Source organism: Ovis canadensis, chromosome 21 (assembly GCF_042477335.2).
Source record: "Ovis canadensis isolate MfBH-ARS-UI-01 breed Bighorn chromosome 21, ARS-UI_OviCan_v2, whole genome shotgun sequence".
Taxonomy (NCBI): Eukaryota; Metazoa; Chordata; class Mammalia; order Artiodactyla; family Bovidae; genus Ovis; species Ovis canadensis.
In genome coordinates this window covers 59262237-59278142 of record NC_091265.1, presented here as the reverse complement: position 1 = coordinate 59278142, position 15906 = coordinate 59262237, and the positions used below count along the sequence as shown (strand labels likewise).

At 55.3% G+C, this 15906-nt stretch overlaps 1 protein-coding gene across 1 annotated transcript; it reads left to right on the top strand.

Moving 5' to 3' along the window:
* The first annotated feature begins 3377 nt into the window (after nucleotides 1-3377).
* Nucleotides 3378-15520, top strand: PYGM (glycogen phosphorylase, muscle associated). The gene is made up of 20 exons (XM_069566147.1): nucleotides 3378-3961; nucleotides 5026-5127; nucleotides 5215-5293; nucleotides 5378-5481; nucleotides 5860-5991; nucleotides 7458-7569; nucleotides 7655-7737; nucleotides 8154-8297; nucleotides 8614-8706; nucleotides 8953-9099; nucleotides 9234-9397; nucleotides 9710-9824; nucleotides 10361-10462; nucleotides 10804-10951; nucleotides 11232-11290; nucleotides 11417-11558; nucleotides 12001-12208; nucleotides 14574-14708; nucleotides 14920-14986; nucleotides 15100-15520. The coding sequence occupies exons 1-20, from the start codon at nucleotides 3719-3721 to the stop codon at nucleotides 15247-15249; spliced, it is 2529 nt and encodes an 842-aa protein (XP_069422248.1). The 5' UTR covers nucleotides 3378-3718; the 3' UTR covers nucleotides 15250-15520.
* Nucleotides 15521-15906: the final 386 nt, after the last annotated feature.

The following is a 15906-nucleotide window of genomic DNA, read 5'->3' as shown; positions in this document are numbered from 1 at the left end:
AACCTCTTGAGTTAGTTGATGTATCTGTTTAGAAACCACTGGACATAAACAACATAGAGTTAGTTCAGAGTTCGGGCTGGGAAATTGTGTTTCAGGGTTCTTTAAAGGGAACTTCGCTGGTCCAGTGGCTTAAGACTGTGTGCCCAATGAAGGGGTCAGGGAAATAAGATCTGACATACTGCAACAAAAGCTCTTGTGTGCAGCAACTAAGACCCAGCACAGGCCAAATAAGTAAATGAAGTATTAAGGCTTCCCTGGGGGCTCGGTGCTGAATGCCTGCCAATGCAGGAGACATAGGTTTCATCCCTGATCTGGAAAGATCCCGCAACTAAGCCTGTGTGCCACAACTACTGAGCCAGCACTCTAGAGCCTGGGAGCCCAGCTACTGAAGCCCAAGCCCCCTAGAGCCCATGCTCCACAACAAAAGAAGCCACCTCAATGAGAAGCCTGCACACATCAGGTAGAGGGTAGCTCCTGCTTGCTGCAACTAGAGAAAAGCCTGCACAGCAACGAAGGCCAAGCACAGCCTGAATAAATGAGCAGAATTACGTATATATATATAATATGTACGGATGTGAGAGTTGGACCATAAAAAAAGCTGAGTACCAAAGAATTGATGCTTTTGAACTGCCGTGTTGGAGAAGACTCTTCAAAGTCCCTCAGACTGACTGCAAGGAGATCAAACCAGTCAATCCTAAAGGAAATCAGTCCTAATAGTCTTTGGAAGGATTGATGCTAAAGCTGGGAGCTCCAATACTCTGGCCACCTGATTTGAAGAAACTCGACTCATTGGAAAAGACCCCGATGCTGGGAAAGATTGAAGGCAGGAGGAGAAGGGGACGACAGAGGATGAGATGGTTGAATGGCCTCACTGACTCGATGGACACGAGTTGAGCAAGCTCCAAGAGTTGGTGATGGAAGCCTGGTGTGCTGCAGTCCGTGGGGTGGCAAAGAGTCAGATACGACTGAGCAACTAAACTGATACATAAACCTATACACACACCACCAATGGGGAGTGAAACGGGGGAAGGACTTGGGGAAACCAGTAGGTCAGTTTCAGTTTTCAAGTTTCCATCATGCTGGGCTGGGGGATGTGAAATAAAGAAGGGTCTCCTGGGGTGGCATTACCCTGGAAAAGACTGGCAAGTTCCAGTGGGTGCCATAGACACAACAAAGGCCAAAAGAGCCCAGGAGAAAGGTAGCTGGAGAAACCAACTCAAAGTATCACATTTGTTTCCCACCAGAAACATGTCCCAGTTCAGCCAGTTCCTTGAGTACAGGGGCAGGGTGCTCACCCAGTTGATGAGCAGGGGGAGGGGTGTGGATTGAGTTGACTTGGGGAGCAGAATAAGATAGCAATGTGCTCTGTTGGGAGCAGGTCCTTAGCAGCAGGAAAATTAAGGGTCAGTGCAAAGAAGGTTTGTGTGGCCAAAGCATGCGGCCACAGTTGGGGCATGAGGTGCCAACACGGGCAACTGGTGCCAAAATGCCTCTGAGCTCTCTTCGGCACTCCACAAGGAAGGCAGGCCAGGCGCCCGAGATGCTGGCCGAGCTCAGTGCTTGGTATGGGTCGGGAGGTGGGGAGGTGAGCCTCCCCTGAGGCACAGCCCAGGAGGAAAGGCTGAGGATGGGAACCACCGAGCCACCAGGCATTCTTTTGAAATGCAAGGTGTAGGATACTTTTAAAATGCAAAAGAGAAAGTTTTCTATGTTCACACGACCTTGGTGTAGGTGTGTCTTGGAATCCTCTTCCTGGTCTTTTTTTTTTTTTTGGAAGCATACACTAAGGAAGACCAGCCCAGATGCTGTCTGGGAACAGAGGCAGAGCAGGGCTTGGCTTTCGGAAGACTAGGAGTTTGGCCTCCACACTAAGCTGGTATTTCCAGGGTTGGATCTGTTGTGGCTCAGAAAGTTCTCAGAAATGGCTGGGCCGTCCTTGAAACAGACTGTAGCATCCTGCAGCTGGCCAGGCCTCTGATGTGGTTCCTTGGCCCTCAGACCAGAACACCCAGGCTCCTCTTCCCCGGGCCCACCACTCTAGGAGGCCCAGCCTCCTTTGAAATAGCACAAGGCCCTTGGCTCCTTTTGCTCAAAGAACAAAGCAGGGGGCTTCCCTGGTGGTCAGTGGCTAAAATTCTGCACTCCCAGGGCAGGGGCCCAGGTTCCACCCCTGGCCAGAGAACTAGATCCCAACATGCCGTAACTAAGACTTGGCACAGCCAAAAAACAGGAACAAAGCAGGATCTGTGACCAACCTGCTGCTGCTGCTGCTAAGTCACTTCAGTCGTGTCCAACTCTGTGCGACCCCATAGACGACAGCCCACCAGGCTCCTCCGTCCATGGGATTTTCCAGGCAAGAGTCCTGGAGTGAGTTGCCTTCTCCGTATGACCAACCTAAACAGCATATTAAAAAGCGGAGATATTACTTTGGCAACAAAGGTTCATCTAGTCAAAGCTATGGTTTTTCCAGTGGTAGTGTATGGATGTGAGAGCTGGACCATAAAGAAAGCTGAGCGCCGAAGAATTGTTGCTTTTGAACTGTGGTGTTGGAGAAGATTCTTGAGAGTCCCTTGGACTGCAAGGAGATCAAACCAGTCCATCCTAAAGGAACTTTAGGAACTGCGTGGCCCTAGGCGGGAGAAATGAATGGGAGAAGGCCTTCACTCACCTGCGGCATGGGGAGACTTGATACCATTGTGTGTGTGTGTGTGTGTGTGTCTTGTGCCTGTGTCTCTGTGTGTGTCTGTGTGTATGTGTGTGTATGGACTGCTTCAGTTCTCCTACCCCTGTGGGCCACAGGACTACAGTTCCCAGGGGCCCCTGCTCCAGGCTGGTGGCCCCTAGCCAAAGCTGGCCTGTAATCTGACCATCCCTCTTGAAAGGTCAGTTCAGAACTCCTTGAGAGACAGCAACAGGGGGAGCTCAGAGTGGCTGGACTTTGGTGGGGGATGGGGTGGGGGCAGTGGCCCTGCCTCAGGCGACCTCTCCTGGAACTGAGAGTCCCGGTCCCCCTTTTTTCAGATGCCCAGGGTCCTCCGCTAGCTTCACCTTTTCTGTTCTGGGCACCCTGATGCTCTGCGCAGGTGACCTTCAGCCACAGCATATGTCCTCCCCACCAAAGGGCAGGGCCACCATAGCAGCTTGACCAGAGAGCATCCTGCCCGTGGTGTGCAGCCTGTTGTGTGAAAGTCGAGAACCGAAGCCAAGCTGCTCTGCTGGAGGCTGGGCCTCCTGACACCTGTCCTCCTCGACAGCCTCCTTGGCCTCTCCAAGGAGCCCTGATTGAGGGCCCACAGTCAGGCCCCATCCTTCATCCATAATCCGAATTCAGGGCAGCCTCAGCCAAAGTCACAGCCCAGCCGCTCCAATCAAATCTCAGGCCTCTCAAGCCAGCACTCTGCCTGCTGCTTCCTGACTCCGACCCTGCACAAGGCAGGCCCCAGTGCCCGTGCACGAGGCCTGGAGGAAGTGGGTCAGTGCAGGGCTGCGAAGGAGCCAGGCCGGCCCTGGCCCTGCCCTATCCCTCCTCTCCTCCACTCACCCCAAAATAGCTCCCTGAGGAGCCGGGCCAAGACCCTCCCATCGAGGGAAGGGGTGGGGCAAGCTGCCTGGAGCCAGGCTTTAAAGCACCAGCAGGCTGGGGATCTCCACTCCCTGGCTGGAGGCACCACTCAGGCCGCCCGTCTGCACAGTCAGTCCGGCCCACCCTCCCTCAGCCATGTCCCGGCCCCTGACAGACCAGGAGAAGAGAAAGCAGATCAGCGTGCGTGGCCTGGCCGGTGTGGAGAATGTGACCGAGCTGAAGAAGAATTTCAACCGGCACCTACACTTCACCCTTGTGAAAGACCGCAATGTGGCCACCCCGCGAGACTACTACTTCGCACTGGCCTACACGGTGCGCGACCACCTCGTGGGCCGCTGGATCCGCACGCAGCAGCACTACTATGAGAAGGACCCCAAGGTGCTGCTTGGGGCACCCCGGGTGGGCAGTGGGCTGGGGGGCCCTGCCTGGGGGCTGGGAGATCTTGAGCGAATGACAGGCCCTTTCTGGGGTCAGGACTTTCTGCAGCAAAAGAAAGGGTGCCTCCGGGTTCCTGAGGTTGGATGAAAGGGGTGCCAGGTGCAATGGGTGCTGGAACCACCCAGGGGGAGAAACCTGGAGTCGGGGGCAAGTCAGGGGCCTCGGGTCCGGTAGGCTGGTTGCAAAGGCTCAGCGCTCAGTCAGAGAATGGAGAGGCTGCTGGGGGGTGGGCAGGAAGACCCCGCGGCCTGGGTTGGATCCTAAGTGGAAGGATGTTCTACTGAACGCGTGTGTGGTGTGCCGGTGTGCCGGGTGAGGCGCATCTGGGGTGGCGATATCAAGTATCTGCTGGGGTCACTGGTAAAGGTCAGCAACCTGACACTGCTGGGCAGGGGTGGGGGAGGGGAGGGGCAGGAACCCAGGAAACCAGGAGACTGGGCACCACACCGTCAGCATCCTGGATACAGCAGTCTCTCTCTCCACCCCCCTTCTTGGGACTGAGGCTTGAGGGCCAAGGGGAGCTGGGCACTGCAAGGGAGGGAGATGGCTGACTCTAGCCCTGAGTCATTGTGTGACCTTGAGCCAATGACTTCTCTCTCTGGGCCTGGCCTCCCCTTTTCGGGAGCTCTTGGTGGTGCTTCCCTGTGTCCTGACTTCCTGATGGGCTCTTGGCAGGACTGTGCGCGAAGGAAGGGGTTCCCAGCTCTCCTAAGCACCTCAACCCCCTGAGGTGGATATGGCCCCATTTTTCAGATGAAGAAACTGAGGCTCAGAGAAGAAAAGTGAATTGTCCAAAGTTAGAAGAAATGCTGGGACCAGTATCTTACCTGCTGGGTCCCAAAGCCTGAGAAGGCAGGAAAACTGGAGGCAGGGCTGGAACCCGCTGGGGCCTAGGAGTGGGGCAGGAGGTATGAGAGGTGCAGGCCCAGCCGGGCCTGGCTGAATGTCAGGGGGCGGCCTTGACCCTCCCTCCCCTCCCCCTCCCCGTCTATTTCTCCGGACAGAGGATCTACTACCTGTCTCTGGAATTCTACATCGGCCGGACGCTGCAGAACACCATGGTGAACCTGGCGCTGGAGAATGCCTGTGACGAGGCCACCTATCAGGTGCGTAGGGGTGGGCACGCCTTCAGGACTGGAGGGCTGACCTGCTGGCCCTTGGCCCTGACTTCTGCTATACCCTCCCACCTCTAGCTGGGTCTGGACATGGAGGAGCTGGAGGAAATCGAGGAGGACGCAGGGCTGGGCAACGGGGGCCTGGGCCGGCTGGCGGGTAAGTGAGCGGGGCGCCAGGGCACTGGGCAGAAGTGTTCCTTTATGTTGGGTCTCTGATATCCACCTCCTTGCACACCCCTAGCCTGCTTTCTGGACTCAATGGCAACACTGGGCCTGGCTGCCTATGGCTATGGGATCCGCTATGAGTTTGGGATTTTTAACCAGAAGATCTCTGGGGGTTGGCAGGTGAGTAACCTTGGGCCCTGACCTTGTGGTTATGATGAAGATGGCTATTTGTTCATTCATCTGCACATAGATCCAGAAGCAGCCCCAGCAGCCTGGGTGGAGAGCATCTTTGCCCCTTCCCCCTGGCCCCAAGCCAGCTGTCAGCTCCTGGGACAAGAGGTCCACGGCTGTGGAATGTTTCAGACTCTTATGCACACACCGAGCCCCCTTGGATCTTCCACCAGACTGGGGGCCCACCTACCGCAGAGCCGGTCATTCACGCCCTCCCTCTATAGGGCACACCAGGGCTGCGGGCTCCTGCTATACCCACCACCTGCTGTGGTGTGAGCCTAGCTCTGACTCTGCCTTCCTTTCTCCCGTGACCCGCCTGCGGCTCAGATGGAGGAGGCTGATGACTGGCTTCGCTACGGCAACCCCTGGGAGAAGGCCCGCCCTGAGTTCACCCTGCCGGTGCACTTCTATGGCCGAGTGGAACACACCAGCCAGGGGGCCAAGTGGGTAGACACACAGGTGAGGGGGAAGCCAGGGAGCAGGGGGAAGATCCAGTGAGGTGGAGGGGAGGACTGGAGGTTCTGGAGGAAACAGGGAGAAGCAAAGAAAGAGCCTGGAAGCTACTGGACGGAGTGCAGTTTTATATCGGAGGCCACTGAGCTCAGAGGAGTTAAGTGACTTACTTGAGGTCACACAGGTGGAACCCAGAGAGGCTGGAGACAGGGTCACAGGGGAGCCAGACCACGTGAGGAGCTGGGAGGAGGAGAGACACTGCCCTGCTCTACCACTGCTCCTCGCCGCCCAAAATAATCAGAGTCTCGGCTCCCCTGCATATTTGAGCTGGGGACTTGATGGGAAATAAACCAACAGCCCAAAAAGGGGGATAGGAGAGAAAACTAAAGCCTAGGATGGGCAACTGACATGTTCAAGGTCATAGAGCAGGCTGGTGGGAGCCTGCCACTAAACCGGGTGTCCAAACCCCAGCTCCACCACCAGCCCTTTTGCTGTGGCTGCAGCTCACCTGCCTCCAGATGGCTGCACAGCAACCTCGAGGCTTTCAGAACCCAGAGTTTGTTCCACTGTCATCCACGCTAAGGTCTGGCAGGGCTCTGGCTTGCCCTCCTAGCTGTATGCTCTTGGGCCAGTCCCTTCCCTGTCTGAGCTGCAGCATTTGCTCTGCTCCAGTCAGGGGCTACTTAATGCTGGGGAGGGAGGTGTGGGTGCACCCCTTTCTCCGTGGTGGCTGGCAGTTATTTGCAGCAATTATTGATGTTTGTGGGCTTTGGTGGCTTAGCAGTAAAGACTGCTTGCAATGCAGGAGAACGGGTTCAGTCCCTGCATTGGGAAGATCCCCTGGAGGAGGGCATGGCAACCCACTCCAGTATTCTTGCCTGGAGAATCCCATGGACAGAGGAGCCTAGCGGGCTACAGTCCATAAGGTCGCAAAAAGTTGGACACGGATTAGCAGCTTAGCATTCAGCGTGCATGCACATTGATGTTTGCTAATTGTGGGAGGTGGGGCCAGCATTAGTCACTGCTAATTAGCCCTGTGGTTAACCTTTGGATGGGCTTGACCTCTATGACCCCCTCAGCCAGGACTCGTGGTCCCCCCAGTCCTTCCAGGAGTCCAGAATGTCCTCTAGATTGTGCTCAGGCCAGGTGGCCAGCACATCCCCACCATGGCAGAGTGGCCACCAACAGAGGCCCACCTTGGCCTCTGAGCTCATCCCTGCCTCCTCCTGGAATCCTCACAACAGCCCAGCAAGGAGGGCCGGCGGGGATGTGAGGAGGCACCGGGATGTCCTCTCTTTATGGCCAAGGCCCAGAGAGGTTGGTGGGGTTGCTTGTGGTCCAGAGTTGGGACTGGAACCCGGGGTTGGGGGTTGGCTGGCGGAGTGCAGGGACAAAGCACAGAGTTCCGGCTCTCAGGGCCTCTTAGACACAGCAGATGCCCACCTCTTAACAACAGGTGGGGTGTCCCACAGGTGGTGTTGGCCATGCCTTATGACACACCCGTGCCGGGCTACCGCAACAACGTCGTGAATACCATGCGACTGTGGTCTGCAAAAGCCCCCAATGACTTCAACCTCAAGGACTGTGAGTTCAGCCAGAGTCAGCAGCCCCCTCCCACTGCGGAGCCCCTCGAGCCAAGCCTGACCCCGTTCCCACTTTTGTTCCTTAGTCAATGTCGGTGGCTACATCCAGGCTGTGCTGGACCGCAACCTAGCTGAGAACATCTCACGGGTCCTATACCCCAATGACAACGTATGTTACCCTCTGGGCTGGGGACAGGAAGCCAAGAGTGCATGGGAGAGGGAAAGAGGGGGAGTGACACCTGCTGGTGCCCTAGTCACACCCAGGGCATTTTGCTGGCCCCTGAGTGTCCTGTGGCTTCCCCCCAGTTCTTTAAGTGTGAGGATGCTTGGATCCGGGGGTGGGGAGTGGCTCTTTGGAGGAGCTCTTCCCTGGAGACACCCACAATACTCTTGGTCCTTGTAGCCCTCCCTCCTGACCCAGCTGCATTGCTGCTTCTCGGTGGGAGAAAGACTCTCGGGTCCCTGAGGTGAAGCAGTTCAGGGCTTAGGATCTCGGGATGGGTGGGAGTCTCTCCTGGCCACGCCCACAGAAGTGTTAGACCACGCCCACCACATTGACCCCGCCCCATCTCGCACTGTCCCCAGTTCTTTGAGGGGAAGGAACTGCGGCTGAAGCAGGAGTACTTCGTAGTGGCTGCCACGCTCCAGGACATCATCCGCCGCTTCAAGTCCTCCAAGTTTGGCTGCCTCGACCCCGTGCGCACCAACTTCGATGCCTTCCCAGATAAGGTACCAGGCCCCAGGGAGGGTCGGTCTCTACACATCTGGTGAGTGGTGCCTTCCCTCTCACCTCCAGCCTGAGCTTGCAACCCCCATTTAATAGATGAGGAAGTGGAGGCTGGGGGTGGTTGTGAGGGTTATCTGCTTGAGGATCCTCAGTATAATCCGCTCTCCTCTTCCTCCTGCTCCACAACTACCCCCTTGAGGGCCTCCACCTCGAACCACAAGGGGCCCTGGGCAGGGGGTACTCTCAAGGGGCAACAGACAGTGACCATAGCCTTGGGGCCAGGTTGATTCTAACTGTCCTCCACCCCCCCTCCCCCAGGTGGCCATCCAGCTCAATGACACCCACCCCTCCTTGGCCATCCCTGAGCTGATGAGGATTCTGGTGGACCAGGAGCGACTGGAGTGGGAAAAGGTGGGCTTCGGGGCCCATCCCCCACTCCTGCCTCACCCTCTCCATCTCAGGGTTCCCTTCCCAGTCTGGGGAGGGGATAGATGTGGGTGGAGCCCCCACTGAACAGACAGCGGTGTGAGACCCAGAGGTGGGTGTTCTAGAACCTGGCCTGGCAGTGGCAGGGCTGGGGCTCTTGGCTGCGCAGTGTGTGTGGAGAGCCATCCGGCTTAAGCCCCGGGGATCCTGCCTCCCCACCCCACCTGTCAGGCATGGGAAGTGACTGTGAAGACTTGTGCCTACACCAACCACACGGTGCTGCCCGAGGCCCTGGAGCGCTGGCCTGTGCACCTCATAGAGACCCTGCTGCCGCGGCACCTCCAGATCATCTATGAGATCAACCAGCGCTTCCTTAACGTGAGTGGAGAAGGCCTGGGGTGGAGGGTCGGGGCGTGGAGGGCCTGGGGAAGGCTATGGGCGAAGATCTGGGGGAAGGGGCTGGGGACCGGTGTTCTGGGTCCTCGGCCTAGCTCTGGTCTCTCCCGGCACAGCGGGTGGCAGCCGCGTTCCCAGGCGATGTAGACCGACTGCGGCGCATGTCGCTGGTGGAGGAGGGCGCGGTGAAGCGCATCAACATGGCACACCTGTGCATCGCCGGATCTCACGCTGTCAATGGCGTGGCTCGCATCCACTCGGAGATCCTCAAGAAGACCATGTGAGACCCGCTCCCCAGACTCCGCCCCTCCCGCTGGGCCCCACCCACTGCCTGGTACTGGGCACTCAGAGCCGCCCTCTGCTGGCTCCTTCCACAGGTAGCACCGCTCTTACAAGGGTCACAGGTGTGCTATCCAGTCCAGTCCCGTTCTGGGATGTCCCCTCTTACACACAGCACCCCCTCCCCGCCCCCCCCCCCTCCCCGCGGCCTTCACCTCCAGGAGCCTTTCATCAAGAAATTAGGGTAGGGGCCCCACGGAGAAGACCCTCATTCCACAGGGGTGATTGATGATCTTCCGACCCTATCCTGTAGCTTCAAGGACTTCTACGAGCTGGAGCCTCATAAGTTCCAGAATAAGACCAATGGGATCACCCCTCGGCGCTGGTTGGTTATGTGTAACCCTGGGCTGGCAGAGGTCATTGCTGAGGTGAGAAGTCATGCATGGCCAGTAGCGGTCAGTACAGTCACTGCAAGGCGCAGCTGGGTGTGGTTGCACATGTGGTTCACTGTAGGGTGCCCAGCTGAGGGCTGAAATCCATTCTGCACTGCGTTCCCAAGCCTTGCATGTGTCTGGAGGAGGGGAACCATCTTTTTATGTGAGCTAATGGAGGCCCTGGCTGTGAAGGCCAACCTGAGGAAGTTCACAGCCTAATGGAGTGTTATCAGCAGGTCACATCTTAAGTAAGACCAGAAAGGAGCAGAGATCACAGGCCCTCGAAGTCACTGCCTGTCAGAGAAAAAGGCCAGCACGAGGGTCTGTGGGGGTCAGATGGGCATCAGCCATCCAAGCTCAAGGTCAGGAAGGGAGGAAAGATGTGCGTACATGCCCTGCCCCCTAGCTGGGAGGCTGCAGAAGAAGGCACTGTCTGCAGTGGACTGCGCCTTTTTGACCTGGAAAAGGACCCCTTTATGAAGGAGGACAGGGGAGGGCCATGGGCCTAACCGAGCGCCATCTCCCTCCAGCGCATCGGAGAGGAATACATCGCAGACCTGGATCAGCTGCGCAAACTGCTGTCCTATGTGGATGACGAATCCTTTATCCGGGATGTGGCCAAAGTGAAGCAGGTGAGGAGCGGCGCTGCAACCTGGGACAGACACCTGTGCTGGGGCCGGAGTGGAGAGTGCTGGAAGGGCCGACTGTCCGGGTCAGGAATGGCCCGTGCTCATCTCTCCTGCAACCTCAGGCCATTGGTAGAAGTTGCCTGGAATCAGTCCGTGGTAGGAAGGCATCATCTGACCTCACTGAAAGGGTGCTGATGTTGCTTAGCAATGTCTGCCTTGATGCAGGAGTGGATGAAGGTGGCAAGGGGGCCTTCTATCCTCACCTTCCTGGGAAGGAAATGAGACTGTAGGATTTCCTGAGGCTGAGGCCTATTGGTGAGCTCTTCCCCCTCTTCTGCCTTCAGGAAAACAAGTTAAAGTTCTCTGCGTACCTAGAGAAGGAATACAAAGTCCACATCAACCCCAACTCGCTCTTCGATATCCAGGTGAAGCGGATTCATGAATATAAACGCCAGCTCCTCAACTGCCTCCATGTCATCACGCTGTACAACCGTGAGTGGCGGGCTTCCCTCTGGCTCCTGTTCCTGTCTCTGTGTACCTCCCAGCATACTGCATACTTCTCCATCAACATCTCTTTTGGACTCAGGGAAACTCTTGGGACATGGAATTGTCCCCATTTCACAGATGGGCAAACCAAGGCTCAGAGAGGGGGGACATGACAGATATGAGGTCACCAGCCCAAGTCAGGCCTATTATTGCCCAGCCCAGTCCTGGTGCTACAGCCCAGAGGGAAAACCTGGCCCACTCACTGGATCCCTCTGTTTCTCCATAGGTATCAAGAAGGAACCCAATAAGTTTTTTGTGCCTCGGACTGTGATGATTGGAGGGAAGGTGAGAGGCCGAGCCCAGATCATGGCTGTGGTCCTTTGATATTCAGGTTGAGGTTAGCTTGGTTGGGTTGCAGGATGGGGGAAGGAGGCCAGGCTGTGGAGCTGACCCCAAAGTGTGCCCCCACAGGCTGCCCCTGGGTACCATATGGCCAAGATGATCATCAGACTCATCACAGCCATTGGGGATGTGGTCAACCACGACCCGGTGGTGGGAGACCGCCTCCGCGTGATCTTCCTGGAGAACTACCGAGTCTCGCTGGCCGAGAAAGGTAGGGTGCCACCAGTGGGGATCCTAGGGAAGCTCTGATGAGTTCAGTCCCTGGAAGAGATATTAATCTCCTCTTCCTGGGGTACTGGTACTTTAAAGAAGAATCTGGAGAGGACAATCCTCAAATCATGAGGATGTTCCCTTAGTGGTGGAATGTCATGCAAGATGGGATGAAATTACAGAGGAGAGGGACCTCAGTAGTGCCCTTCAAATCACACAGTGGAGCTGGGGGGTAGGAGGAGTCCAGGTTAGATCCCAGATGTTCAAGAATCAACAAGAGGTGGGGAGGGGTCAGTGAGAAGGAAATAGTTGGTGAAGACTGGAGGGCTGGAGGGAAGGGACTCTGAATCTGGCCAGGCCTGGGACCAGACGAACTTCAGAGCCTCCAGCTGACATGGGGGCTCTTCCTGGAGCTGAGCGTGTCCCCTGCTGCCACCCTGCAGTGATCCCGGCTGCTGACCTCTCTGAGCAGATCTCTACTGCGGGCACTGAAGCCTCAGGCACTGGCAACATGAAGTTCATGCTCAACGGGGCTCTGACCATTGGCACCATGGACGGGGCCAACGTGGAGATGGCAGAAGAGGCTGGAGAGGAGAACTTCTTCATCTTCGGCATGAGGGTGGAGGATGTAGAAAGGCTTGACCAGAAAGGGTAAGGCTGCAGAGTTAGTCCATGGGCAGGAGGCACCAAGGTGGGACTGCTGGAGGGTAGAGCTGGGAGCAAGAGGCACCACTGGAAAGGCTGGTCTGGGATGTGCAAGGTCTTTTTTTTTTTTTCTCTTTTCTTGCAAGGTCTTTTTTAAAAACTTATTTGGCTACCTTGGGTCTTAGTTGAAGCATGTGGGATCTTGGTTGCATCATGTCATGTGGGATCTTCTGTTGCAGCGCACGAACTCTCTAGACTCTCTAGTTGTGTTGCTCTGAGGCTTGTGGGATCTTTATTGCCCAACCAGGGATCAAACCCACGTCCCCGCCATTGCAGGGTGGATTCTTAACCTCTGGACCACCAGGGAAGTCCCTGCACAAAGTCCTAGTTAACGGCCCATCAGAAGTCTGAAAACTTTTGAGGTAGCGTAACAAATAAGATCAATGAAATGAGAAGAGACAGAAGTAACACAGAGCTGAAGGAAAAGGAAGAGGAAATAATATCAACCCACAGAAATAATATCATTTCTGGAATTGGGAGTAAAATGAAATTCTCAGCTCCCTGGCAGTCATAGCAAAAAGGGAAACATGAGTGTGGTAGTTAAACCTGGGTTTGTGGTCAGAAATGCAGATCTTCAGAGACAATCTTCCTGGCATTACATTTTTGACATTTTATTTTAAAATATGATTCTTTTCTTAGCATAGAAGCAGTCCATGCTCATTAATTGGAAAAATACAAAGCTACAGAGAAGAAAACTGTCTTTTATAATCTCATCCCCCAGATTTAAAGTCACAGTTCTCTTTTTCTTCACATATTTATATGTGTGTGTGTATATATATATATATGTAGTTTTTTAAAATTTTAATGAATTTTTTGGCTGCACTGTGCTGCATGTGGGATCTTAATTCCCTGACCAGGGGTAGAACCAGTGCCCCCGGCATTGGGAGCATGGAGTCAACCAGTGAACCATGAGGGAAGTCCCTGTGTAGTTTTTAAAAGTTGGAAATAATATATGTACAATATTGAATCCTGTTATCTTAACATTGGAGAAGCATTTTCTAAGTCACTAAATAGTCTTTCAAATATTTTAAATGTTTGTATAGCATTCCATCCTATGGAAATGCCATACTTATTTAACTAATTCCATGTAGTTGGATGTGAAGATTGATTTTCCTCGTTTATTAGTATAAATGTCCCTTTGATGACCAATCTTTTACACTGATGTCCACATCTCTAATAATTTCCTAAAGATAATTATTGTGCTTGCTATATGCTAAGGCAATTCAGTCACATCCGATTCTTTGTGACCTTATAGACTATAGCCTGCCAGGTTCCTCTTTCCATGGGATTCTCTAGGCAAGAATACTGGAGTGAGTTGCCATGCCCTTCTCCAGGGGATCTTCCCGACTCAAGGATCAAACCCTTGTCTCCTGTGTCTCTCTCATTGCACACGGATTCTTAACTGCTGAGTCACTGGGGAAGCCCAAGATAATTATTAGAAGGGGATATTTCTGAGTCAGAAAAGTATGCATTCTTAAAGCCCCTGATACACATTGTCAAATCGTTTCCCAGAAAGTTGGTACCAGTTTACACTCAGCTTACAAGAGCAGGTACTAAATATTGAGAGGAATTTCTCCTGTGGGGCTTGACTAGAAAGTTCAGACTGGGTCTTTTGGATAGGAGGGAAATGTGAAATGTTTTGAGTGAAGTCCAGCATGTTCAGAACTAGACTCCAAACAGACACCTTTGGCTGCAGGATGAGGCTCGACTGGAGGGAGGAATGTCCAGTTGGGGAACCAGTGTGGGGGCTGGCACCAGATGGCAGGAGGAGTCCCCTATAGCAAGCCAGTGCTGGGGATGGGGTTAGGGACACTGTTGAGGAGGAGGCCATGGCTTCTGGTTGGAAGAGGGGAAGGAAGGAGACGAAACTGGTCTGGATAGATTTGAACCTGGGTGGCTCAGGGAGTGATTGTGCTACCCCAGGAAGTTGTTGGGTAGGAAGTAGTTCCTACCCTAGGGGAGGAAAGTTGGTGCCAGGACAGTGATGAACATGGCTGGACAGTTTGAGTTTAAGGATGTTCCTCAGAATGTACCTGTTGGCTCCTCCTGGAGCCTGAAAGTGAGGCCAGGGATGGACTTAGGATGGTGGGGAAGAAAAGCCATTTATGGAGGAAACAGACCTGCTGGGAGACAGTGGTGGTGTGTGGGTAGAAGAGCGGAAGGACTTCCAGAGCGAGTCGGCAGCTGTAGGGAGGACAGTAGCAGGCTGGACCTGAGTTTTCACCCTGGGGCTTGGAACTTCCTGGATATTTGCTGGAGGAGGAGCCAGGAACCCCTTTCCAGGGTGCTAACTATGGCTCTTCCCCCGCAGGTACAACGCCCAGGAGTATTATGACCGGATTCCTGAGCTTCGGCACATCATTGACCAGCTGAGCAGTGGCTTCTTCTCTCCCAAACAGCCTGACCTATTCAAGGACATTGTCAACATGCTCATGCACCACGACCGGTGAGCTGGCGGGCCAGGGGCCCGCGTACGTGGGGTTGCAGGGCTGAACAGGGCTCAGGAGCTGTGGAGAGGCTGGACAGGGCTTCAGGGCAGTTGCAACCACATTCCTTTGGAAGCAGTATCACTGTCTAGGTCCTCAGGAATCCAATAGGACAGGATGGGCTTGGCCCTTGACCCCAGGAGACTTTCCCACTTCTCCATTCCCCTCCAGGTTTAAAGTCTTTGCGGATTATGAAGAGTACATTAAATGCCAGGAGAGAGTCAGTGCCCTGTACAAGGTGAGAGGCCCTGGGCCAGGGGTTGGCAGGGCTTTGGTGGCCCTGGTTGGGATGAGGTGGAAGGTGGGGATCCCACCCTCAGAGCAAACCCAGAGCTTCCTTGTGGCCTCTAGAACCCGAGAGAGTGGACGCGGATGGTGATCCGGAACATAGCTACCTCTGGCAAGTTCTCCAGTGACCGCACCATTGCCCAGTACGCCAGGGAGATCTGGGGCGTGGAGCCGACCCGCCAGCGCATGCCGGCCCCGGATGAGAAGATCTGAGCCTCTAGACTAGACCCAAACCTGCCCCTGAGTCTGTTTGCAGTCCCTTGGGCCAGCTCCAGCTCTTCGTCCAGAGGGTGGGGTACTGGAGTTAGATCTCTAGCCCTCTGCTTGGAACCCCCATTTCCCATCATCCTCGAGCTCCCAGTGTTCAGCGTGACGAAGGACACTGCTCCCACGCTGTCCTCGGGCTCCTCAGCCCCTCCTGTCTATGGGTTTGACCAACCACACCCACTCCCCAATAAATTGATTCTCCTGGGGAGCCTCCTTACTCCCCTCTCTGCTGGGAAATATTTTTAGCTCTGGGCAGCACAGCAGCTGCGCAATCACCGTGCCTTAGCCCCAGCCGCGGCAGGTGCATCCCCTCAAAAGGGGGGCGGCCTGTGGGGGTGGGGCCCGGGACTCTCCTGCCCGCTTCCAGGCGTCACCCTGCACGCCTCTCCTCCCAGTGCTGTGTCCATACTAGGTCAGCGGCCCGCGAGGCTGGCCGGGGGCGTGGCGTCCGCCCGGGTGGGGCCCACCCGGGACCGGAGCAGGGCCTTAAGCTGAGGCCTCCTGCAAGCAAGATCCACGCTGTCGGGGGCGGGGCTCAAGAGGGGGAGGAGTCCCCGCGTGGTTGGCGCCTTCTTGACTCCGCCTTAGCCCCGCCCCACTGCG